The sequence below is a fragment of the Zalophus californianus genome, chromosome 2 (assembly GCF_009762305.2).
Source record: "Zalophus californianus isolate mZalCal1 chromosome 2, mZalCal1.pri.v2, whole genome shotgun sequence".
Lineage (NCBI taxonomy): Eukaryota > Metazoa > Chordata > Mammalia > Carnivora > Otariidae > Zalophus > Zalophus californianus.
The window spans coordinates 4,270,014-4,293,684 of record NC_045596.1 but is presented as its reverse complement, the minus strand read 5'-3'; the positions used below and the strand labels follow the sequence as shown (position 1 = coordinate 4,293,684).

The window sequence follows — 23,671 nt, the reverse complement described above, 5'->3', positions numbered from 1 at the left end:
CAGCCAATGTCTTCTGAGGTTTAACTCGTGCCAGGCGTGATTCTAAAGGCTTTATTTGCCTAAGGAGATAGGGTCTATTATTCTCATTTTACCACGTGGACGTTTGGGCACAGGGGAGTTAAACTAGTCCAAGGTCACATAGTTGTTAAGTGGAGGAGCCAGGATTTGAACCCTGGGCAGTCTGCCTCCAGAACCTGCATTATTTTTTCCCCTTGTGTATTTCATTTTTAAAAACCTTTTTCCTGAATTCTGACATACAGAGACGTGTAAAAATTGTTAGGCCTTTGGGTTATCGATTATCACAAAGCTTTAGGGTCCGTTTTCTTTTATTTTTATAGGATTTTTTTAAAAAGATTTTATTTGAGAGAGAGAGAATGAGAGATAGAGAGCACGAGAGGGAAGAGGGTCAGAGGGAGAAGCAGACTCCCTGCTGAGCAGGGAGCCCGATGCGGGACTCGATTCCGGGACCCCGGGATCATGACCTGAGCCGAAGGCAGTCGCTTAACCCACTGAGCCACCCAGGCGCCCGGGGTCCGTTTTCTTAAGCATTCCAGCGAGCTGGTGTATGCTTTGAAGTCAGACCTGGTTTGAATCCAGTTTCTGTTGCTGTGTGACTTTAGGTGACTTACTCAGCCTCAGTTTCTTTACTGAGCTTGGCAGGCTTGTGATGAGTAGAGCATGTGATAGCACTCAGCAGGTTGGGTAGCATGGCAAATGCTTAATAAATGGTTTTCTCTTATTAATAATTAAGATTATAAGTTGTGCTTGTTTTGTTAAGCGGTCTGAATATCTTCCTCATCTGTCAGTTGCTTATCAGTCACCTTATAGGTACTTATGATGAGTCACTTTGGAAAGTCATTATATGTAGCTGAAACATTTTGAGGTGGTGGCCCCCAGTGTCTGTGCATTGAAAGTCCTTAATTTAAAATGTCCCACCTGGGGCGCCTGGGTGGCTCAGTCGTTAAGCATCTGCCTTCGGCTCAGATCATGGTCCCAGGGTCCTGGGATCGAGCCCTGCATCGGGCTCCCTGCTCAGCGGGGAGTCTGCTTCTTCCTTTCCCACTCCCCCTGCTTCTGTTCCCTCTCTCGCTGTGTCTCTCTCTGTCAAATAAATAAATAAAATCTTTTAATAAAATAAAATGTCCCACTTGTGCCTTTTTTAACATAACCACTTTGGGGCAGTGAAAGTTACATGTCTTCTCCTTAGGGTTGTGAGGGAGCCTTTGGGGACCCTCAACAGCTTAACCCTAATTTCTGCCTGGCTTGCTGGTGGGTCAAAACTTATTTAAACAACATTAAGTTACGGGGCGCCTCGGTGGCTCAGCAGTTAAGCGTCTGCCTTTGGCTCAGGGCATGACTGGGGTCGAGTCCTGTGTCGGGCTCTCTGCTCCACAGGGAGCCTGCTTCTCCCTCTCCCTCTGCCTCTGCTTCTCTCTCTGTCTCTCTGTTTCTCATGAATAAATAAATCTTTAAAAACAAACAAACAAACAAACAAACATTCAGTTATGTTCTAGGCACCTGAAAGTTGCCATTCACCTTCCAGAGGAATATATTAAACTTTTCGGAAATTCTTTTTTGGGATTGTTTTTATCCTGAAGAATAACCCATTTAAAAATCAAATTACTGTTATGGTTGACTTTTCCATTCTGCATAATGCAAATTGCCCCATTATTGTCGGCCGCCCGTGCAGCGGTGGGAATGGCAAGCCCGTGGGAGTCCTCCCAGGTTGGCCCCGGCACGGCCGTTCATTACACAGGCCTCTCGAGCCTCGTCTCCTTATCTGTGCGCTGATAATGCCGGAACCGTGAGCTCTGGGGGTAGTTGTGAAGGTTACAGAGACGGTGGGTGTGGACCTTGAATGCCGCGCCCAGCATATAATGCGCACGTGGTGAGCTGAGGGAGCAGCTCCCGTTAATTGTTAATGCCGAGGCACCCGAGTTCCAGAACATCCTGTGCCTCTCTTTCCAGGGTCCTTTTTGTCTAAGCCATGACATTAAAAAGAGAATGCGACTCAGGAGTGGTTGGTGTTTGTGGAGTCCTCTACAAAGCAAGCTGATTGACGTGGGAGATGCCGCGGAGATCAGGGGGTTTTCCTGGGCGGTGGAACCTCATTTCAGAGGCTGAACTAGCCTGTTTCTCCTGACTGGTCCTGTCCTCCAGGGTCAAGGTGAAGGCCTGGGGTGTGTGTGTGTGTGTGGGGGCACCAGTCCTGCCAGGAGGCTGGTGGTCTCACCAGAATTCTCCCCAGGAAGCATGAAGGACCCCGAGGGGCCTTGTGTGGAATGACACACATGGGTGTTGGAGAGAGAACAGCTGGGGCCTTGCCTGTGTATAATCACAGGCAGGTCACTGCATCTGGCTTAGCCGGGCTTTGTTCCCATCTGGGAAATGGCAGAAGACAGTCTGCTTTTTCACAGGAGGGATGAGGATTTAGGGAGGTTCTTGATGTCTGTGTTAGGGCCGTGTGAGTAGCAAAGCTGACCAAGGGGCCTTGGAGTCATGGACTTGGATTCAAGTCCCCGCTGCTGCATCATAAATGTGGAGCCCTTGGGTATGCCATGGGCCTCAGTTCCTCCTATGTGCAATGGGGATATTGCCTAGCACATAGGGCTGTGCAAAGAATGGCATGAGAGGAGCTTAGAGCAGGGCCTGCTACTCATGTGGTTATGCTCTGGTGTTGTTGGTGTTGCAGACCTGGGCCTGCCCTCTTGAAACTTTGGCTCTGGGACGGATGGGTTCTGAGGCTGTGGCTGACAGAAAGGAGCAGTGTCTGTCTTCTCTTAAGATTAAGGGTATGGGGGTGCCTGGGTGGCTCAGTCGGTTAAGTGTCTGCCTTCGGCTCAGGTCATGATCCCAGGGTCCTGGGATCGAGCTCCGCATCGGGCTCCCTGCTCAGCGAGGAGTCTGCTTCTGCCTCTGTCCCTGGCTCATGCTCTCTCTCTCTCTGTCAAATAAATAAGTAAAATATTAAAAAAAAAAAAAGATTAAGGGTATGGAGGAGCGCCTGCTGGCTCAGTCGCTGAAGCGACTGACTCTTGGTTTCAGCTCAGGTCTTGGCTCAGGGTCGTGGGATCAAGCCCCGCACTGGGCTCTGCACTCAGCGGGGAGTCTACTTAAGCTTCTCTCTCCCTGCATTTGTGTGCGTGCTCTCTGTCTCTGTCTCTCTCTCTCTAAAATAAATAAACCTGTAAAAAATAAAAAATAAAAGATTAAGGTTACGGAAATCGGGTGGAGCTGGGCGGATAGGACCCTTGGCAGCAAAGGCAAGTGCACCCTCCTTGGAGGATCAGGGAGAGCCGTGGTGTCCCTGGTGCTAATGGGGGTGTGAGGAAGCAGTCCCCTGTAGCATCCAGAGAGGAGCCCAGACATGGAGGGCTACGGGGAGCAAATGCCTGGGGGCAGGAAGCAGCCACAGGCAGATGAGTGCCAGAGGATGTCTGCATGGGTGGGCAGCATTATTTCTCCCTGAAGCCACCCATGAGTGGAGGTTTTCCCGCCAGGGACATAACTAAATCATTTGGGTTTGGCCTTATAAACTGCTGATTTACGAAGACTTGGTCGAGACCTTGTCCCACTGCTTTATTTTTTTTGTTAAAGATTTTATGTATTTGACAGAGAGGGAACACAAGCAAGGGGAGTGGGAGAGGGAGAAGCAGACTCCCCACTGAGCAGGGAGCCTGACGCGGGGCTCAATCCCAGGACCCTGGGATCGTGACCTGAGCTGAAGGCAGTCGCTTAACGACTGAGCCATCCAGGCGCCCCTGTCCCACTGCTTTTTAAAGAGAAGAAAATGAAACTGTTGTTCAAGATGGACTTGTTTTCCAAAGGCTCATTCAGAGTTACCGGCCCCTCTGCCGTGGCCTTTCTGACTTGTGTTGAAGGCCTGGTCCTGGCCGGGGGAGGGACGTGCCGCTCTCTCCGGGGCTCTTACCCTCCCCGCTTGCTGCACGCCGGTTTTGTGACTGGTAAATAAAATGCAGATTGTCTTGCTGCCTGGAGTGAAAACAGCCTTCCTCTGATCTGTACTTGATGTCTTGTGTGTTTTTCCCTTGTCGGGGAGGTGATGGCTGGTCATCCTGAAACTTGTATCATGTGGCTGGCCACCTGGGCTTGGAGGAGGTGGGGGGGGGCCTGCGGGGGCTGCTGTGGCCACTGCTGGGGGGGGGTTGTCTCAGGTTTCGGGAAGCAAGCGTAGAGGGAGGAAGTCTCTTATGTTCCTGGACTGTCGCGTGTTGACCGTTCCTGCCCAGTAGTGCGGCGGCCGGCACGGCTCAGGATGGTCATCCCGGACTTGCTGCCGGGAACTTGATGGGAGGGAGTTTCTACCCCATCTCCTTATGTCCATGGCTCACCTTGTTCTTGAAGCAGAGCCCACTCGCTGCGGATGTTTCTTGGACGGACTATCCCCGAAACCTGCCCTCTTAGAACCTAATTGTTAGTAATAATTAACTCAGCAAATAGATTTTTGAATCCTTAATCCATGCCAGGCATTTGGCCAGGCAGGGGTGTCTGGAACCTGTTAGCCCGCTGCCTGCCCGAAGCTTAGAAACCAGGGGAGGGACGGGAGCAGCAGTTGTCTCGGGCATGGCCAAAAGGAACCTCAGAGGAAAGAGAACCTGCAGCTTCCTGAGAGAGTAGGGGACGGCTTCTCAGAGAAGTGGCCTTGGGAGTGTGCCGTGTCTCCTTGTGGCACCTGCTGCCAGATCCCCAGGGGCGCTGGTGGCCCAGCTGGGGAGAGCACCCAGGCCATGGGGTTTTGAGACGCGAGGGTGACAGCACAAGGCTGCCGAGGCTGGCAAGGCCAGGGTGGGAGGGCCCTGTGCCAGCTCAGGGAATTTAGGCTGATCCTGTCTTTAGAAAACGTGTGACTTGGAGGCAGGCCATCTGCAGCTGGCCTCCTGGCAGGCGTCCAGCATCCACCCTGCATCCTCTCTGAGAAGCGAGTGCCTTGTGTGTGCAGCCCCCCCGCCTTCAGGGCACCGTCGGAAGGCAGGTGCTCTGGCGGGTGCCTTCTGGTTTCATAGTACTGGTGGCCCCAGGTGGAAGGGTTTGAGGACAGGTGGCCTTGGCCCTTGTGGGGTTTGGTTTGAGAGTATGTTGCAAGCAGAAGGACATTTTTGGTTTTAGGTTTATTTCCCTGAAGGCTGACAACCTTGTTTGTGGGGCTTAAGGAACTTCACTTGGACTTGGCACCAGTGGAGGCGTCAAGGGTCATTCATCTTCTTCCTAGAAGAGGCCCTTGTCCTGCTGGCCTGGCCCCCAGCAGGGAGGCAAGAGGAAAACAGGCCATGGCCAGGCGGCTTTGGACCCTGTCACACCTGCTTTGCCGCCCTCGTGCTCTCACGGTGGCGATTCTGAGAAGGGGTCCTTGCATTCACTCAACACACACGTTTTGTGGTCTGTGTATTCTAGTATCAGAACTGCAGTTTAAAGGTGTTTTTTGTAGGTCCTTCAGCTCTTCGTGTGGCTGAAGTAGAGGAAATTCACATTACCTGGGCGTGTACTGTGCTCAGACGTGGGGTGTCTCGGCGCTCTCGCTGAGCCTTCTCATTTCACGTATGAGTTTTGTGGTGTTGCCCACTTTCCTGCTGGCCAGGAGGCAAGTTGAGGTCCAGGAAGGTTCTACTTCTCCCCGTGGTAAGCGGCGGAGCCAGAATGTCAGCTGGGCTGGTCACCTGGCTCTCAGCTCTGTTTGCTGTGAGGATTTCCTCTCGTGTTTCTGGCTTTTTGCCAGTTTGACCTGTCAGACTATTGATGGTGTTTGGATAATTCTAATAACTCTTGACATTGCGCATGATTAGCTCTTCGCCATGTGCTAGAAATGTTTCTTGCCGTATTTTCCTTTTAATTAAAAAAATGTAGAAGTCTCAAGTTTATGTGCATTTGAATCTCTCTGTGTTTTCCTGTTGTGAATCCTGTTGTTTCACAGTGTGGTTGAGTTCAGGGATTTCCTAGGGCAGGGGCTTGGACGTAGTTGGCGGTGGCTTTGCCTGGAGGAACTTGGGGCTGGGGACTCAGGATGGGGACTCCGGCCCAGGAATTCGAGGGCAGTGGGAACTGCGGCCTGAAAATGTGTTCATGTGTGCTGAGGTCGTGCCCGGATTCTTTTGGAGGATGGACTGAGGTTTTGCTCAGTAGGTTAGAGAAGCACTTGATGGAATACTTGATGGAATTTTGTTTTTGTATTAAATCCTAATTTTGTGTTTTTGTTTTGGCGTCGTACAGTGTAGTTCTACTTTCTAAGAAAAATTGATAATTGATTAGTACAACATCATGAATAAATAATCCTTCCTCACTCACTGGGTCATATTTCAAGTTTTTATTTATTTTATTTTTTTAAGATTTTTATTTATTTGACAGAGAGAGAGACAGCGAGAGCAGGAACACAAGCAGGGGGAGTGGGAGAGGGAGAAACAGGCTTCCCGCCGAGGAGGGAGCCTGATGTGGGGCTCGATCCCAGGACCCCGGGATCATGACCTGAGCTGAAGGCAAGCTGCTTAACGACTGAGCCACCCAGGTGCCTGTCAAGTTTTTATATATAGTTCTGTCTATTTCTGAATTCTGCATTTTGATTCGTTCCTTCATATTTGTTACTTTTTATTTTATTATTTTTAATAAGGAAGAGGAAATGCTTTTTTAAAAGATTTTCTTTATTTGACAGAGAGAGCGAGCTCAAGTAGGGGAAGCCTTAGAAGGCAGAGGGAGAGGGAGAAGCAGGCTCCCCGTTGAGCAGGGAGCCCGATGTGGGGCTCGATCCCAGGACCCTGGGATCACGACCTGAGCCGAAGGCAGACGCTTAACGGACTGGGCCACCTAGGCGCCCCACATTCCTTCATATTTTTATTTTTACTCCAACGCCACACTGTCTGGCTGGTTCCTTCGATTTCTGGGAGGGAGGGAGATGACCCCTTCCCTGTTCTTCTAACAAATTTGCCTTTGCTGTGTTGACTAGAGAAGGACCAGGCTTCCTGAAGGGGAGCAGGAAGGCTCAGTGACAGCCAAAAGGGAGTGGCTGTCACTGTTCCAGTGTGCTTCAAAACCTTCACCCACTGACTTGGATGATGGCGGCTACCAGCGGAGCGCCTGCCAGGGGCCGCTGCCTTGGGATGCTTTTCTCATGGTACCTGACTGAATTCTCCCCAGGCAGTCAGTACAGCTGGGCTTAAAGCCCAGGAAAAGGCCCATAACCCAAGAAAGTGGGGCGCCTGGGTGGCTCAGTCGGTTAAGCGTCTGCCTTTGGCTCCGGTCATTATCTCAGGGTCATGAGATCAAGCCCTGCACTGGGGTCCATGCTGGGTGTGGAGCCTACTTAAAAAACAAACAAACAAGAAACAACCCAAGAAAGTACCATTCTTTATGTTCTACACTGTGGATCAGATTTCAGTAACCCCACCAGATTTCTTTAGTTTTGACATTTTAAAGGACAATGGAAGGTAGCTTAACCTTCTTAACCCAGGGTTCTCTGGCTGCTGGGGGCTGTGCTGTCCAGGCCTGTGTGCCTCCTACCCCATCGTTTCCACTTTGTCTTAGGCCAGAGAACCATAGGCAGATGTGTGTGTCAGTGACAGCTTTGACTCTTGTCGCTCAAGTCTTTATTGTAGGTTTATGGTCTTTATTTTTCCTTTTTTTTTTAATAGATTTTATTTGTTTAGAGAGGATGAGTTGGGGGGGGCGGAGGGAGAGGGAGAAGCAGGCTCCCCGCTGAGCAGGGAGCTGGACGTGGGACTTGATTCCAGGACTCTGAGATCATGACCTGAGCCGAAGGCAGACGCTTAACCAACTGAGCCACCTGGGTGCCCCTTTATTTTTCGTTTATTGATCATCTGCCTTCCTGAGCCAGCCTTCTACCTGGGTTTTTATAACTCCATGCTAAGCTATTCATCCACTAGGTATGGCCTATTTTGGGGTTAGTGCCATAGATCCCAGCTGTGCTGCTAAATAATGCTATGATCTTGGACCCATTCCTTAACCTCTCTGAGCTTTGGTTTCCTCCCTGGTAAGGGGGGTAGTATGCCCTACCTTGTGGACAGGTGGAGGGCCGTGGCTGACTTGGATGTGGTTGGGGTCATCTCACGCCGCATGGTATACACCATTTATCTTGTTTCCTGTCTTGATGACAACATCCTTGATTTTAATGTGGTCTTGGAACAAGTAGAACTCGACTTATGTGTGGGTTATGATTTCATGTACTTTTGACAGAGGTGTTCTCTTCATTTATTTTATTTTATTTTTTAAGTAGGCTCCATGCCCAGTGCGGAGCCCAGTGTGGGACTCGAACTCAGGTCTGCGAGATCAGGATTTGGCCCCTCAACTAACTGAGCCACCCAGGCACCCCTTCTGTTTATCATTTTTTAAAAAACATGAAAAACAAACAACGCTTTCTCTGCCTGGCCCTGTCTTCACACCCCCTGTGCTGGCCTGGGGGTCAGACATGTGACTGGTGGGGTGCTGCTGATGATCAACACAAGGGGGCTGTTTAAGTATTTTTATCCTAGCTGTAGCCTTTGTTTGGGTTATGGTCCTATTATTTTATACTGTGGTGATATATGCTAAAACTCTGGCTTCTGGTCCTGAATTAAAGCTTGGATATGTAGAACTTTTTTCAAGGATTCATCCCTAGAAAGGGCATCAGGACATTCGAGCTGTACAGCAGAGGTGTGTGTGTCAGGCTTTTAGAACCACTGTCTTAATTTCCATTTTTGTGTTTTTTTTCTAGTTTCTCCTTGGACCAAGATGACTGATGGAAATCTCTCCACCTCTACAAATGGTGTAGCCTTGATGGGCATTCTGGATGGTCAGCCAAGAAACCACATTCAGAACCTGCCACACTTGAATCTCAAGGCACCCAGGTCCCTCTCATTGCCAGAGTATGGGCCCAAGCTGAAACTTGGTCCTTCAGAAGATCGGCACAGCCTTAAGTCCGTGGACTCAGGCATTCCCACCCTCGAGATCAGTAACCCAGAACCCGTCCCCTGCAGTGTGGTCCACGTGAAGAGGAAGCCATCGGAGTCGGAGATCGTCCCCGAGCGAGCTTGCCAGAGCGCGTGCCCGCTGCCATCCTACACGCCCCCAGCTCCCAGCAGCACCGAGTGGGAGCAGAGCGGGCGGAAGTCGTCCACGTTCCCCAGGACAGGCTACGACTCGGTGAAGCTCTACAGCCCCAGCTCCAAAGCCCTGAGCCGCAGCGACGATGTCTCCGTTTGCAGCGTGTCCAGCCTTGGCACAGAGCTGTCAGCCACACTGTCCATCAGCAATGAGGACATCTTGGACCTCGTGGTCACGAGCAGCTCCAGTGCCATCGTGACCCTGGAGAGCGACGATGACCCACAGTTTACTGACGTCACCTTGAGCTCCGTCAAGGAAACCCATGAGCTGCGCCAGCAGGACTGTGTGGATGGAACTGAGGATGGGAATAAACGGAGAATTTTGGGACCACTTAGTAGCTTCTTTACCAGGTAACACTGTCTTTGTCTCTACGAGAGTTAGGTTATGCGGACCGGCTGCCCCGTTCTCATCCGAAATGTGCTGTGTGCTTCCTCCCTTGCTAAGCAGGCCCGGAGTCATACGGGCGACCGTGTCTTCTCCCCGTAGCCCAGAGTCCTGTGCGGTTGTGGGTAGGACTGGTCTGGAGGTGATTCTGCTATTTGAGCCCTCACTGCTCGCCGTCACCTCTGTGTATTTCCCTGGCTCACTCGCACACTTTGTTGTCATTTCCCAGCCTCTGACCTGCTGTGGCGGAGGGTGACCCGCAAGTGGCCAGTGCTAATAGATCAGCAGCCTTACTTTGTCAGCCTTGTCCTCTGCAAGGCCCTTTATGCTAATCACTTGAGCTTCTTGGGCCAAACAGAGGGTTAGGAACCCACGTTCCACCCCCAGCCCCCACCGCATAACGCAGGGCTGGTGTTTCCAGGCAGCCCTGCCCTGTGTTCCCGCAGGGCTGTGCACTGGGTCCGTGTTCTGACAGTGGCCCCGCGGCCACCGCTTCCCCTCCTATGCGGGGACCAGGCCACTCAACTGAGGCCCCAAACCAGGGCCTGTAGGACCCCTGTGTCTCACCTCCAGCCCTGGGGGCACAGCTCCCACAGGGCCTGCCTCTTATCTGTACTCTCGTGTTTTCGTTCAGCAAGTGTGTGTGTCCCCGGCCCTGCTCTTGGCAGGGAAGACGGGAGTACTATGACCATCGAAGTGTTACAGGTAGTGACTTCGGGTCGGGCTCACGGGCTGGGGACACATCAGCCAGTCATATGAGCAGCCCTGGACGTCTGGGCTGTGCAGTGCCGTGAGGAAGGGCACAGGGCTGTGAGACAGTGTGCAGGGGCATGGCGACCTGTCCCTAGCTGCCCCTTGGGGGCCCCGTTGCTGTGGGCGATGGAGCTGCCCCGTGCGTGTGCGCGCTGTAGCAAAGCTCATGTAGGACACTTGGTGGTACTGGGTGTCCCCTTTTTTCTTTTTAAAGATTTATTTATTAGAGAGAGCACGAGTGAGGGGGAGGGGCAGAGGGACGAGGAGAATCTCCAGCAGACTCCCTGTTGAGCACGGAGCCCGACGCAGGGCTCAGTCCCACGACCCTGAGCTGAAATCAGGACTCAGACACTAAACCGACCGAGCCAGCCACGCAGCCCTGGGCGTCCCTTTGAGGTGGTGTGCTGTGCTGGCTGGGATCCGCTGGAGACTTCTGTGGCTGTGGGCACGAAGGTTAACTCACCACAGCCCCAGCTGTTGCATCATCTGAACGTGGACATCGTTTCGAGTGAGCCTAAGACCAGTTTTGAGTGAAGATCTCTGGTGTAGGCTGTGGTCTGCGGGGCGCCTCTTCTCTCTGATGTGCCGGCAGCTAGGCGTCAGGCTTCCCTAGTCCCAGAACTCTGTAACCCTCCTCCCACCTTCAGTGGGAGGAGCCCAGGAGCCCAGGAGCCCTGGGGGCAACCTGTCCCTTCTGAGGCCATAGCCCTAAAATAGGTGGTTGTGGTTCCGATTAGTGTGGCCGGGCTCTTCTCTTTTCTCAGATCAGTGTTTTCAGCATTTCCTGTCTGTAGGTAGCACTTGGGTGCCTGTTAACCAGCTGCGGGGGCCTCAGGATCCATCCCAGAACTCCAGAACCAGAATCTCGGGGGAAGGGCTTGGGAGACAGGTTTTTGGAACCATGTGGGGGTTCTTGGCAAGTTGGAAACGTGGTTTGGAATGGGGATGGCTGGAGGCAGCCTAGAGGAAAGAGCTGAGCTTTGGGTTGAACAGACCTGCACCCACATCCTAGCTGTGTGACCTTGAACGAGTTACTTCACCTCTTAAGTTCATTTCCTCCTCTCTAAAATCACATTGATAAGTGCCCAGCACAACGTGCCTATTATGTTGTTGATGTACAAGGTCCTCGTACGAGGCCTACTGCGTCTGGAGGTCACGGGAATGAAGTGGGTTCACACTTGTGAAACAGGATCCACCCAGACGGAGTAAGCTGTCCCGTCTCAGTCATTTGGGATCGTCATGGCTGCGCCTTGTTTTTGTCTGCTGCCTTGTCTCACCGAGTTGGAGCCTCTTCTCCCTTTGAAAGGAAACACCATCAATTACTCTGGATCATTGCTAAAACTGTTTTTTTTTTTTTTTAATTGAAGTGGAGTGGAGGTATGGTATTATGCTAGTTTCAGGTGTAAGACAGAGTGATTGAACTTTCACATACGTTACTAAATCATCATGGAGAGAGATCTCAGCACCATCTGTCACCCTACAAAGTCGTTACCTGGTGTCGACTACATTCTGTACCCTGTGTTGTACACCGTGTTCTTTTGTCTTATTTTATACCTGAAAGTTTGTACCTTTCAGTCCCCCCCTCCCCCCCGTTTGGCCCCTCCTCCTCCCCACCAGCTTGCTCTTTATACCCCCGTCTGTTCCCGTGTTGTTTCGTTTTTCAGAGTCTGCTTGTAAGTGAAATTTTATAGTATGCTAAAGCTGCTGTCTCTTGAAAATCTTTTGTAGCTTTGTGCCACAGAAATGAAATGTCTCCTCTTTGATTTATTCTCTGGTTCTTGTCTCCTCACCCCTTTTATAAAACATTAAGAAAATTTTTAAAAAATTTTATTTATGTATTTAAGTGATCTCTACACCCATCATGGGGCTCGAACTCCCGACCCTGAGATCAGCAGTCGCATGCTCCACTGACTGAGCCAGTCAGACACCCCCTCCCTTACCCTTTTAATGGCTGTGACATTATTTGAGCCATTATTAAGCACTTCGGGGAAGCAGGTGGAATGTTAATGACAAACAGATCAAAATATATGATCTCATGAGCTGAGTCTAGTGAGTTTTTTTGTCCTAGAGTCTTAAAGTGTTAGAGGAGAGTTTCAATCTAGAATTCCTTTGAGGGAGAAAAGGGTTCTGTTGGAACCCACTGCACATTTTACGGGTGAGTTACAGAGGGGGCCTGGCTCACAGTAAGGCCTGTATGAGTTTTGTCGAGGGCAGGGCTGGGGCTAGAGCCAGCCTCTGGGGTTTCCAGCCCAGACTTCTGAGTCCTCCTGTTTCTCCACTTTACCCCCTGTGCCCAGGCGACTTCCTTTATCCTAGTGTCTGTCCGTTCTCCTTGTCCTCACTGAGTCGATTTCTAGGAAATTGGGGTGGGGGGAGTGTGGGCAGTAGTGGAAGGCTCGTTTCAGAGAATGGGTCTCAGAGGAAGGGCTGGACACGGTCATGGAATGAACTTGTGGCCCGAGGGGGCAGACCGGTTGGTGGCCCTGACTGCTTGATGGTGGGTGGTCTGGGTGAGACAGGAGCAGAGAAGTGACAGGATGGCAGGCCGGGCCTGACCACTGCCCCGTGGAAGCTGCAGACCCAGCTCCCTCTCTCCCGTTGACCCGCTCTTCATCCGGGCTGTCAGAAGCCCTGTGGTGCAGATTCCACCTTGAGCTGAGAGGTATACCTGGGCCTTAAGGGGCTCACAGCTGGTGGGGGAGACCGAGCAGGCACGGCAGGGTGTGAGTGTGGGAGCCTGTGAGGGTGCCGGCGCCAGGGCTGGGTTCAGTGTGAGCTCTCCTACTTAAAAGCTGTGTGACATTGGGCAAGTTACTTTACTCCTCTCTGAGTGTTAAATGGGGCATAAAAGTGCTTAAGGTTAAAGATCGAATAGATAAACATCTACGACACTTCTTGATAAGTAGTAAGTAGTTAGCTATGATTCTAACAAAAATGTTATCATTTCTAAGAAATACATTTTTCTGAAGTTTTCTCTAGTTCTTATCCTAATGTGGTGCTTGCTTCAATCAAAAGTTATTACTGAAAAAGTTAAATCAGGATTTCTGCACCTGATGTTGACATTTTGGGATGGATAAATCTTTGTGGTGGGGGCCGTCCTGTGCCCTGAAGGCTGTCTAGCAGCCTCCCTGGCTTACAAGCCCGGATGCCGGGAGCCCTTCCCAGTGGTGCAGCCAGGCATCATCTTCTGTCCTGGGCAGGGAGGGCTGGGAGGGGTGGGCAGAATCACCCAGCCTTTGAGAACCACCCTGTGGGCAGGTTGTAAATGTTGCTGTCTGTTTCCCTGAAGGAAATTTACTAATGTAATATAATTTGAGCAGTATCTTTTTCTTGTTGGGAGAGAAGGACCATGTTAAGGGATTCTGTTCCACCTGTGTAGTTGAACAGTGTTTGTGTAGACACTTGGGTGGCAAAGACGAGAGGAATCCAGTAACACACGTTTTCCACAGGAGACGCGTTGTTTCTGTGAAGCCAAGGGTTTCAGGCTGCTAATCTGCACGGGCCTGGAAGGTAATAATCAGCTTTGACCTTTCGGCTTCTTTTGGCGGCCCTTTATGTTGCCCTCAGCAGAGATGGTCTGGGTGTCCTTGCTGAGGAGCGATGCCTGAGCTACAGTGGAAGCAGGAGAAGGGGCTTGCGGAGGGGAGGGGAGCAGCGGGGGAGGCTGGGAGGCATGGTGCCCCGGCTGTGTTCGGAGCTGTGCTCATGCATTTCTCCGGTCTGCTCCCTCCCCACCCCAGCCGAGAGCCCCTGGGGCACAGTCTGCCTGCTTTGGGCTCACCCCAGTGGCCCTGAGCTGTAACACAGCGAGGAGTGTGCTGGGTGAGCTGGAGCTGCTCTGACCCAGGTTTGAACCTGGGCTCTGCCATTTTTGACCTCAAGAACTCCCCTCCCGTCTGCGGTCCCCTGTGTGTACTGGGTGGCGGGGGTTCGTTGCGCCTCTTGTAAGCAGCAGGTAGAGTCTTTTTTTTTTTTTTTTAAAGATTTTATTTATTTGAGAGAGAGAGAGTGAGAGAGAGAGCAGCAGGTAGAGTCTTAAGTGAGACGCTATGAGAGAAGCTCTGGGCAGAGCTCATCCCCTGCGTGGCGCTTAGATTTCTGGCCCTGCTCTCTGCTTTTGTTGGGGATTCACATAAGATTCCACAGTTTTTAGGGGTCTGTATAAGGAAAAATGTGAAACCATTGTTTTGAGAAAAACAAATCTTTAAGGCATTTTGACTTGGTGTGAATGCGTTCAACTACAATTTCTAGGCTTTGGGGATTTGATAACTTGGAAGGTGCCTTGAGCAGTGCTGAGGAAGAAATGTGCTCCTTGCTTTCTTATTTCTCTTTCTTTTTTTTTTTTTAAAGAAACTCATTTTTTTTTTTTAAGTGGAGAGGGCGGGGAGAGGGGAGGGAGGAGGGACAGAGGGAAAGGGAGAGAAAGAGAATGTTAAGCGGGCTCCATGCCCAGTGCAGAGCCCAACGCGGGGCTCAGCCTCCCAATCCTGAGATCATGACCTGAGCGGAAACCAAGAGTTGGATGCTCCACCGATGGAGCCACTCAGGCGCCCCCTCCTTGCTTTCTTTTTGGAGAGGTGAGTTTGTTTACCAGCAGGGCAGATACACTTCACAGGCACCGGGAGTGACAGGTAGTGGTAGTCCTGGCCACATGCCCTTCTGAGCGCGTTGACATGGTTGCCGGACTTGGTCTCAGGCACCGTAGGAGAGAGTGTGCTGTGGTAGGTAGGCTCTGCAGGCGGGCTTGTGCATCCTCCAGGCCGCCTGCCTTCCAGGGCGTGCTCCTTCCCTGTGTGTCTTCGGGGTCTCTTGGAGCTGGGGTTCTGAATGGGAATTGGGTGCCATCAGATTCTCCCAGGAGGAGTGATTCGAGGGGGAGGTAGGCGGAGACCATGAGGCTGTGTTCTCCCATCCGGCGGCGGCGTCAGGCTGTGCGGCTCTCCAGCATCGGCCCCGTGCTCATCCCCTGGCTGATGCCAGGCCGCTCTGGTGGCTCCCCGGCCCCGCTGCATTCCTGACTTCTGGGGTTCAAGGGGCAGCTCTGATACAGCAGCTCCCCGGGTGCGGGGTGGGGGGGAGGTCTGGGGGCCCAGGTTAGAGCCCGTGACTTCAGCCCTCGTCAAGATTGTGGAATCACCTAAGTCCTTGAGTTGTTAGATCCTTTCTGCTTAAACTTTTTGGAGTGGTTTCTGTAACCTGCACCGAAAGCTGATGGATTTGGGTAAGTCCTGTGAGTAATTCTTACTCAGAGGTGGGGAGACTGAAGCAGGGTGTGGTTAAGTAGCCTGCAAGGGATACAGTCATGGCCATAGGGCTTGGGTCTCTGAACTTGTGTTCTCATCTGGAGAATAGAAATACGTTCACGTGTCAAAGGGAGGAAGTGTAAGTGGATAAGAAGCACCGAGCACGTAGGAGGCACACCAATGCCTACGTTACTTACTGACTTTTGCCCGGATGCATGCGTACGCGTGTGTACGCGCCATGTGATCCCCGGGTAACAGCCCTGGTGGGTGTTCTCTGGACCTAGCTGTTTGCTGGCATGTGGGTTCGGGTAAGGCAGGCACTCAGCCTCGCTGGGGGCTTAGTGTCTTTGTTTGAAGAAGGAGCCGAGGGCACCTACTGTACAGAGCTGTGCAAAGGAAAAGGAGCTGCGTGGCCCAGGTGCTGAGCTCTGAGCTCCAGGCAGCAAGTGAGGCCAGAGTTAGGGGCCACCGGGGAAGGCCCTTTGCGCTGTGATGGCGGTTCCAAGAGAGATGTCAAAGTCCGGGAAGAAATACGGGGACTGAGAGGCCGGTGGGTCTTCGAAATTGTCTTGTGTGTGCACAAGGTCGAGCCAGTGTTCCTCAGGCAGAAGGATCAGCGTGTGTGAGGTCATAGGAGCAGGAGAAAGCTCAGCATTTCTGGGAAAGTGCCGTGGCCTGCAGTGCTCAGGATGGAGAGCGGACAGGCTCGTGTGCCCAACTCCAAAGTCACCGCTTTTTCTACCAAAGACACCACACTACCTCTTTTTTTATTTATTTTTATTTTTTTAAAGATTTTATTTATTTATTTGAGAGAGAGAATGAGAGACAGAGAGCACATGAGAGGGGGAGGGCCAGAGGGAGAAGCAGACTCCCTGCCGAGCAGGGAGCCCGATGCGGGACTCGATCCCAGGACTCCAGGATCATGACCTGAGCCGAAGGCAGTCGCTTAACCAACTGAGCCACCCAGGCGCCCACACTACCTCTTTTTAAAAAAAAAATTTATTCTTAAGTAATCTCTATGCCCACGATGGGGCTCAGATTCACCACCCTGAGATCCAGAGTCGCCTGCAGGGCGCCCCTGAACTGCCTCTGGGAACACGCGTGCCCTGGTCAGATGCGGGGTGGGGGTGCGGGCTGGGAGAGCAAGAGAACACGCGCTGCGCCCCGGGGCAGGGTCTGGAGGCGTGTGGCTGGAGCAGACCGGGGCACTGCACACGGGTCACGGGGGGATCCGCTCTGTGGCTCCCCCTCAGGGCACGAAAGTTCCTCAGTGCGAAGAGAGCATTGTGTGTGGGCAGGTTGAGAATGCTCTCCCCTCTCCCCGTGTTGGAGCTAGCCGAGCTCTGAGTCCTGAGGCCTTCCTGGGCTGGCTGGGGGCGGGCAGAGCAGAATCAGTGACAGGCCGCGGGCGGCCAGGAGTGTGAGACGCAGAGAAGGTTTTAGCAGGGACGCTAGGAGGGCGGCTGCATTACCTGCACATCCTTGAGGTGTCTCGATTATTCAGAGTCCTGTCCTTTGTGCAAGGAGGGTTTTCACTGGCGCGCACTGACCCTGTTTGGATCACCCCACTCCCGGGTGTTCAGTTCCTCTGGGACTTGTCGTACCAGGTAGGTTTTCAGCAGCTCGGCCCCTGCATCATGGAATGCCTGCCTTTCTTTTCCCACTGCTGACCGACACCGCTGAGCTGCTACCAGCCCTTGTTTCAGCACCAGCCAGGTCCTTGGTGCCCTGACTCCAGCTCAGTTCATTTCGAGGGGGTTCTCCCAGGTGGGGAGGATGCGGCGGATGGTGTAGGAGCCACAGGCGGCCAGTGTCTGTGCGGGGCCCGCGCTGCTGCAGGGACCGTTCGGGGAGCCGGGCCGACAGCGGCCCGCCGTGCTCACCCCGAACGGCCGCGCTTAGGGTGTGCTGCCTGCCCCTACTTTGTTGGCTGTGCTTCCTTTGTTTCCTTCTGGCCGCAGATGGCACACACGCAGTTTCCTAAGGGTCTGCAGTGTGCCACGCATTGTGCTGGCCCTTAAACATGCTTCTCATCGTGCAGTTTTTCAAGAAACATTTACCGAGGGATGCCTGGTGGCTCAGTTGGTGAAGCGTCTGCCTTCGGCTCAGGTCATGATCCTGGGGTCCAGGGATCGAGCCCCGCATCGGGCTCCCTGCTCGGTGGGGAGTCTCCTTCTCCCTCTGCCTGCAGCTCTCCCTGCGTGTGCTTGCTCTCCCTCTCTCGCTTTCACAAATAAATAAATAAAAAATATTAAAAAAAATTTACCGAGCATCTGCCCTTTGCCAAGGCACTGTGTTAGGTGCTTGGAATTTGTCTGTGGACAAGACAGAGACCCTTGTCCCTGAGGAGCTTCTATTCTAGTGGGAGGAGGTGGGTAATACCCACAGTAATTACGTGGAGCACAGGCACTGGCGGTGATCAGTGCCATGGGGAAACGGGGCAGCAGAGGCAGGAGGAGAGACTGGCCAGGGCGGGATGTAAAACAGGCTGGTGAGCAGGGCCCACCAAAGCAGGGCCCGCCAGGTGCATGAGCAGGAGGGACTTAAGTAGAGACGGAGGAGGCAGGGACGTTGACCCAGCAGACCCCTGGTGGAGCAGAGACAGGCACGGAAGGGCCCGGGCGGGCCTGGTCAGGAGAGGGATAGCACAGAGGCTGAGGGATGGACCGAGTGGGCCCCGAGAGGGTGGAGATGCAGGCCTGTGGGCCGTTGTAGGGCTGCCTTTGACCCAGAGTGGGGGGAGCAGCTGCAGAACTTGGAGCAGAGGAGACGTGCTAGTCATCTACCAGTTTGCTACACGGTAGATGCCAAGTAACCAAATAGTTAGCGGATTAAAACCTCAGTGGCCCATCATCATACAACTGGGTTCTCTTTCGGGGTCTTACAAGGATGAAACAGTGCAGCCTTTTCAGATTGGCTTCTTTGGCTTAGCCACTGACCGGCTGAGAGGAAGGAGCTGTCGGCTTCCCGGCTCAGCCAGGTCGTTGGCAGAGCTCAGTCCCCTGTGGTTTTAGGACTGAGTCGTCGGTTCCTTGATGGCCATCAGCTGGGGGCTGCTTCTGGTTTCCAGATGCTTCTCCTATTCCTTGCCATGTGTCCCCGAAGTCTTCAGAGCCGGCAACAGAGAATCCCCCTTGTGTACAGTCCTTCTCACACTTTGAATCTCTTTTGCCAGGGAGAGCCCCGGTTGGTTTTTAAGGGCTCACTGATGAGGTGAGTCCAACCAAGAATAACTTCCCTTTCCTGAAATGATCTGTGTCGTATGACACAACCCGACCATGGGAGCGACTGTTCCGACATATTCATAGTTGATACCCACACTTGAGGGACACTGGAGAGGTGGGGGGCAGCGGGGTACCCTGGACGCCGGGGGGGTTGAGGTGGGGGGCAGCGTCAGTGAGTTTGAGAAAGAGCAAGAGGAGGGGAGTTGCTATCAGCAAAGGCAGATGGGAGCAAACCAGTGGGGTGACAGCTGGAGGAAGGAGTGGCGTGAGGCTTCTTTCTTTTTTCTAAGGCTGGAGAAATGGGGGGGGGGTGTTTTTGTTTACTGTTAAGAGCAACCTAGTAAAAGAGCAGAAGCAAACCTAACCAGAGAGAGGAGGACTTGCAGAGCGGTGTCCTTCAGCGGCATCTGAAGGAGTGGGATCTGGTGCTCACGTGGACCCACTGGCTTCAGCTGCGTGAAATCCTCTAGATTAAGAAGCGGTAAAGCAGAGGATGTGGGCGCAGAGGCGGGACGACAGATGTGGCCGCGGGGGTCTGTGGGCGTCCTCGCTTGCTTTATTTAGTGTAAGTGGACTGCTTGATTGTTTTTAGTGCTGTGTCATTGTTTTTCTGTGTGTGAATATAGATTTTTCATTTCAGCGTATTTCCTTTTTTAATAGACTTTTTTTTTTTTTTAAGATTTTATTTATTTTTTGACAGAGAGAGACACAGCGAGAGAGGGAACACAAGCAGGGGGAGTGGGAGAGGGAGAAGCAGGCTTCCCGCCGAGCAGGGAGCCAGATGCGGGGCTCGATCCCAGGACCCCGGGATCATGACCTGAGCTGAAGGCAGACGCTTAACGACTGAGCCACCCAGACATCCCTTTAATAGACTTTTTTAGAGCAGTTTTACATCACAGCAAAATTAAGCAGGCAGTGCAGAGTTGGGGCGTCTGGCTGCCTCAGGCGGTGGGCATGTGACTCGATCTCAGGGTCGTGAGGTCAAGCCCTTAGGTTGGGCGTGTGTGGAGCCTACTTAAAAAAAAGTGCAGCCTCCCCCGTATCAGCATCCTGACCAGAGAGGTAGCTCGTTACAGTCAGTGGACCTGCAGGGACGCGTCGTTGTCACCCGGAGTCCGCAGTTAGAGACAAGGTGCTGTGCGTTCCGTGCAGAGTGACCCGTGCCCGTCGTTATGCTGTCACACGAGGAGCTGCACTGCCCTGGACAGCCTCCTCCGTGCTCCACCTGCTCCCCTCCCTCCCCACACACCCCTGGCAACCACCCATCTTCCTGCCTCCATGGTATTGTCTTTTCCAGACTGTCATGGAGCTGGAATCCTAACAGTGCAGCTTTTTCAGATTGGCTTCTTTGGCTTAGTAATGTGCATTTAAGGATTCTCCCTGTCTTTTCACGCCTTGATGAAGCTCTTTTCTTTGTAGCACTAAATACTGTCTTCATTGTCTGGAACGGACCCTTTATTTTTCCATTCATCTACCGAAGGACATCTTGGTTGCCTCCAGGATTTAGCAGTTACGGATAAAGTGGCTGTAGATAACCAGGTGTGGGCTTTTATGTCGACATGAGTTCTCAGCTCCTTTGGGTAAACATCAGGAAGCCTGGTGCTGGATCGAATGTAAGGGTATGTTGAATTTCAGAAGAAACTGCCAAACTGCCTTGTAGGGCAGCCATGCTATTTTGCATGCCCACCCACAGTGAGTGAGTTCCTGCTACTCCAGAAAGTACGTGTTCTTGTGAAGCAGGAAGCAGGGTCCTCTGCTGGGAGCGAGGCCAGGGATGGGCCCTTGGGGTGAAGGAGGTGTGATGAAGGAAGAAGGTGTGAAAGTCACAATGGGGAGTGTGATTGCGGGGTGGGGGGGGCAGGATCTGGCTCTGCGGTGGGAGAGCAAGCAGTGAGCCTGTTGGGGGGGTATGTGTGCTGGGCACCCGAGTGTGCGTGGGCCCTGGCTGTAATTGTACTGAGTCAGGTGAAAGGAGGGACAGGCAGGGGAATCGAGGGAGCCTGTACTCTGGGTAAGGGGTGGGGGATGTCAGGAGGGTGAGCGGCAGCAAAGGGAGGAAGGACCAGTGGGGACCTTGGTGGGTGGAGGAATCGGAGGAGCCAGATCGGGGTAATCCAGGCCTGAGGGTAGTGGGGTGCCTTCACGGTGTGGATAAACGGACTTAGGTCACACAGCTAGCTGGCCGTGGAGCTCGGAGGGGTCAGCCCCCACCTCAACCCCTGCCCTGCTCTGTGTGGCAGTAAAGCTTGATCGACCCTGGGCAGTCACGTGGTGCTCCAGCCGCATCTGATGAATCCTCGAGGGAGGGTTGAAGAGAGGAGGCAAAGCGCCTTCATTCAACCCCTTTCTGGTGCTGGGTTGGGGGAGGGAGGCAGCAGTTCATCCGAGGGGCATTGTTCTGACAGGTGCTACTTTGGTGGGCTGGCCACGGGTACAAGAAAACCCGTTTATGAGCAGCACCTCGTCCTGAGGGAGAGGTTGGCATGGGTGCCCTGCTCTGGGCACTGTGCCTTGGCATGGACACAACCTCATGTGATCCTCTGGAGAGGCCCAGGCTGGGATGGCAAGAGGAGAAGGAAATGCCAAGAGGAAATGTCCAGGAGGAGCATGGACCATCACCATGCAGGGCGTGGGCCGTCACTTCCTCTTCTTTAGTCTTTGGCCTTCTCCAGGGGACCCCGTCCTCCCTCCGGCTGGCTGCTCGTGGCCGATGTTCCTTTGGCATTCCCCACCAGACACCAGCCTGGACAACCTCCCTGCTACAGACGGTGGGGGCTTTCTCACTCAGGAACACCTTCTCCATGCCTCTCTGAGGATCTGCATCCTTGCATCGTTTCTGCAAGTGCTTACCCACCTCCAGCCTCCGCGTGAGGACCAGCCTCATGGGCCTTCCTTGTGCCCCAGGGTGCCCTTGTGCCCAGAGGGGGCATAGAGAAGACGCTGGGGGTGGGTTTGTGTGTGTCCCAGAACATGCCCAGGTGCTGTGGCTTTGGCTGCTGTCCTGGTGGGCCCGATCTCCTGGGTGTTCAGGTCCTTGGGTCCCTCTCCTGCATCCGCGTCCCCGGAGTGTCTGTTGGGGCCGGAGCCCCTTGAGGTCAGCGTGGAGTGTGCACTGGTGAAGACGTGGATGCTCAGGGAGGTCCCAGCAGCTGCCATTGTGCGGGCTGTCGTGAGCTGCAGCCCTGTGTGGGGAGGGCCGTGGAGGCCACAGTGAAGCCTCCCAGATGTCGCAGGGGTGGATATGATCACTGCCTCCCCCCTGCACTGACAGCAAGTTGCCGTGTCCCACGTGTCAAACGGAGAATTGGGCAGATGGTTGTCTGCAGCAGCAGGAGGAACCTTCCTGAATCAATGCCTCATCTGCTTGCAGCCCTCCTTTCCTCCTCCCCCAGGCTCCGCGACCCGCTTCTGGAGCAGGTTGCACTCCTGCCCCTCACTGCTGCCCACACTGTGAGAGAGGAGCCCACTGAAGATTCCCGGAGGAGTGGAGCCCTGGCTCCCAGCCCAAGCAGCCAACATTGTTCGGTGCCGTCGGCGGGCCCCCCCAGCCTGGGTGCCCCTCGAAGTCCTGCATCTTACCCGTCCTGTGCTGGCACCTGGTTGGAACTCAGAAAACATTTGTCAGATGGTTGAATTGAGACGTCTTCCATGTCCTCAGCGAACACCTTTCCAGAACGGAGTGCTGAGGATGCGGCCGCCAACAACCCCGTCCCCCAAATGAAAGTAACAGGCGCCCCTTGTAGTCCACTGTGGGTGCACGGTTGCAAGAGATGCTCCATGTCAGCCTTCAGGTGCCGGGGAGAAATAATCCACAGGGTGTCAGAGGAACGAGGGATGGGGAGGGGCAGGCCCAACCTCCTTGAGAAGCAGAAACCAGTGAGTGGGCTCAGGTCCCTGTTCCCACTTGCACACACTTCGTCCTCGCCTCTCTGTCATCTGGGGTCTTATGTTGGGGCGTGGTTGTTGCCTGAGCTGTCCAGTGTGTCAGCGACTAGCCACGCACAGCGGTTTAGACTGGACTGAAGTTGGAAATCTGACTCCTCAGGTGCACAAGCCACATTGCAGGGCTCAGCGGACACCTCAGCGGACAGCCCAGATTTGTGCTTTTCCATCCCTGTGGGAAGCTCCGTTGTTCAGCGCTAATCTGGATGGACTAGGGTGACGATCTAGGACTTTACTTTTAGCCTTTGTTCTCGTTGACATCAAAAAGCAGCTCACACCGGTTGTGAAAGAAGCGAATCCAGAGTGAAGCGAATGGAGCCAAGGGAAGCCTGCAGAAAGCACCATGGGCTAGGACCCCCGGGGGAGGGCACGAGGCTGAGGCAAGGTGCCCTGCTCCTCGTAAGGTGGGCCCAGGGTAGGGGGAGGGCCGACCTGCTGTCTCGTCTGGACAGGGGCGGGGGTGGGGAGGGCAGCAGCTGCCTTGTAGGGTGTTGAGAATCTCACTCGAGGTCCTGTCTTACGCTGCCTCTGAGCTCTAGGGCACATTTTAGCATCCGGGGAGCTGCACACAGTGGAAGTGGAGGGGCTTGCACCTCTGAGATGTCCCGTGGTGCCTCCAGCCCGGAGACCGAGAACCTGGAGGGCATTCAGAGAGTGTAGTCGTAGAGTGGGAGTATCTGCTCTGCCCATCTGGTGGGTGGCTGGGCGCCTGGCTCTGTTTTCCTGAACCTTGGTTTCTTGTCTCCAAAATGGCAACAGCAAGGCCGAGCATAGGGAATGCTTGCCATAGTGATCGCTGTGTTTGCGCCTCACCAGGATTTATTAGGGGTCTCTTTCTCTTTCCTGCTCATTAATGAATGAATGAATGAATGAGTGAGTGAGCGAATGCTAGTAAGTGCCAACCTGCCCAGGAGATGAGCAGCAGAAAGGGGAGAACTGAGAAAGGATTTAATCAGTCCCGAAGGGTGAAATGGGATTGACTTCCTTTGTGTGATTGGTGACTCGGGTAAGAGCTGGTCA

At 53.3% G+C, this 23,671-nt stretch overlaps 1 protein-coding gene across 2 annotated transcripts in view; it reads left to right on the top strand.

Moving 5' to 3' along the window:
- The window catches only part of TBC1D14 (TBC1 domain family member 14), a 103,279-nt gene that overhangs the window by 2,860 nt on the left and 76,748 nt on the right, over window positions 1-23,671 (top strand). For both annotated transcript variants that reach the window (XM_035726097.1, XM_035726096.1), the window contains exon 2: window positions 8,717-9,455. In XM_035726097.1, coding sequence (XP_035581990.1) covers window positions 8,734-9,455 — 722 coding nt within the window. In that variant the 5' untranslated portion in view covers window positions 8,717-8,733. The remainder of the gene's footprint in view (window positions 1-8,716; window positions 9,456-23,671) is intronic.